The following is a 1,389-nucleotide window of genomic DNA, read 5'->3' on the forward strand; positions in this document are numbered from 1 at the left end:
TTTAACGAGCAACTACAAACTTATACATTCGATTAAAATATCATATGTATACTATTGGAATACCTTAATTATAAAATCACATCATTTGTTTGTTTAACGGAACCTTGGAAGTATATGAACTATACAACATATTATGGGTTCCGACCGGGGTTGTGTGTAAGTCCTATACTTATGTTACACAGACCTGGCTATAAGTCTACCACCGTAGCGTGTATTAACTTGGCGCGGCCTTTAATGGTCCTGCCGCAGATTACACAGATGCCAGCTCACCCTAATCTTTAAGACACTCGTCCTTGCGGGGGCATGTGGCATGATCTGGCTCTTGTGGCCATGTGACACTTCGGAGACGGGAATCTCGGTTTCGATGCATTGGGTTCCCGCCTTACTTCGACGGCTGAGATCTCATCCAGAGATCGGAGGGTTATTATGCTTGCAAGGGTTTGAGAGGGTTTATAATCACCCGCCTACAGATTCGGGGTTCATTTGCGCGTTAAACCTCTCGGCTCTGGTCCATCGCTTCTCCTCAGAGTTAATGTCACCTGCAGCATTCCTTCATCCGGCAAAAGCATCAGAGGCTAAGACTCTTCTTGTTCTCAGATCATTACAGGTACCGCTTCGGGTTTGTCACTTTATAATGTTACTTAGTCGTTTGGTTTTACTTGCAGCAATTTCGCTCTGGTTAATTTCTCTGTTACATTGGTTTGCAGCCGTGGCCTGCAACTCTTCGGACGGAACTGGGGTGGCTTCTTCCAACGGTTCCACCTTCTCAATCACAGGTGAGTTATGTCTTTACTACTACTCTTGCATAACAGAGATTTAAAGCTCGGATTTTAAGCTATGGTCATGATTTCATGTGGATGCAGACCGCCACTCCAATGCGGGTTTCCTCCTTCCAACCTCTGAGGTATTTCCCGTAGAGGATCTTTGCGGTTGCATCCCTAATGCTGTCGGGTCTTAGCAGAGAGTCGTTTGTTTAAGTCAGGGTTCATCGGAATCCCGAGTTCTATTCAGAGTTTATAGTTAGTTCTTTTCTGATGTTTTTACTATAGCTGCCATACCGGCATGCCCGAGTTAGAGGGTTATCTCTGTTTGTATTTAATGGCTATGAGTCTGGCTTCAGTGCTCTGACCGGGTAGCAAACCCTACAAGGTTTATCCTCAACCCATATGTACATTTGATCTTGTTTCAAGGTTTACTGCTCAATACTGTATATTTAAGTTTATGGCATCGCAGACTGGTTAAGCCTCCAGCGCTTGCACTTATTCATGATACTGTGAGACTGTATAAGTCTCTGATGATTTATGGTTGCTTCAATATAAGTTTGTCCTCATATTTACTTTAGTACCAATGCAAAATATTGGGTTTATTCAGTATTTTGTTTTGCTTATA

At 43.1% G+C, this 1,389-nt stretch overlaps 1 protein-coding gene across 1 annotated transcript; it reads left to right on the plus strand.

Annotated features, from left to right (window-relative positions):
* The first annotated feature begins 228 nt into the window (after window positions 1–228).
* Window positions 229–1,155, plus strand: LOC149142172 (uncharacterized). The gene is made up of 3 exons (XM_089446618.1): window positions 229–607; window positions 708–776; window positions 864–1,155. Exons 1-3 carry the CDS (start codon window positions 311–313, stop codon window positions 915–917), a joined length of 420 nt encoding a protein of 139 aa, XP_089302744.1. The 5' UTR covers window positions 229–310; the 3' UTR covers window positions 918–1,155.
* The last annotated feature ends 234 nt before the right edge of the window (window positions 1,156–1,389 follow it).

Source organism: Pinus tabuliformis, chromosome X (genome assembly GCF_031772625.1).
Source record: "Pinus tabuliformis cultivar Carrire ecotype Pingquan chromosome X, CPIR1, whole genome shotgun sequence".
In the NCBI taxonomy this organism is placed as follows: Eukaryota; Viridiplantae; Streptophyta; class Pinopsida; order Pinales; family Pinaceae; genus Pinus; species Pinus tabuliformis.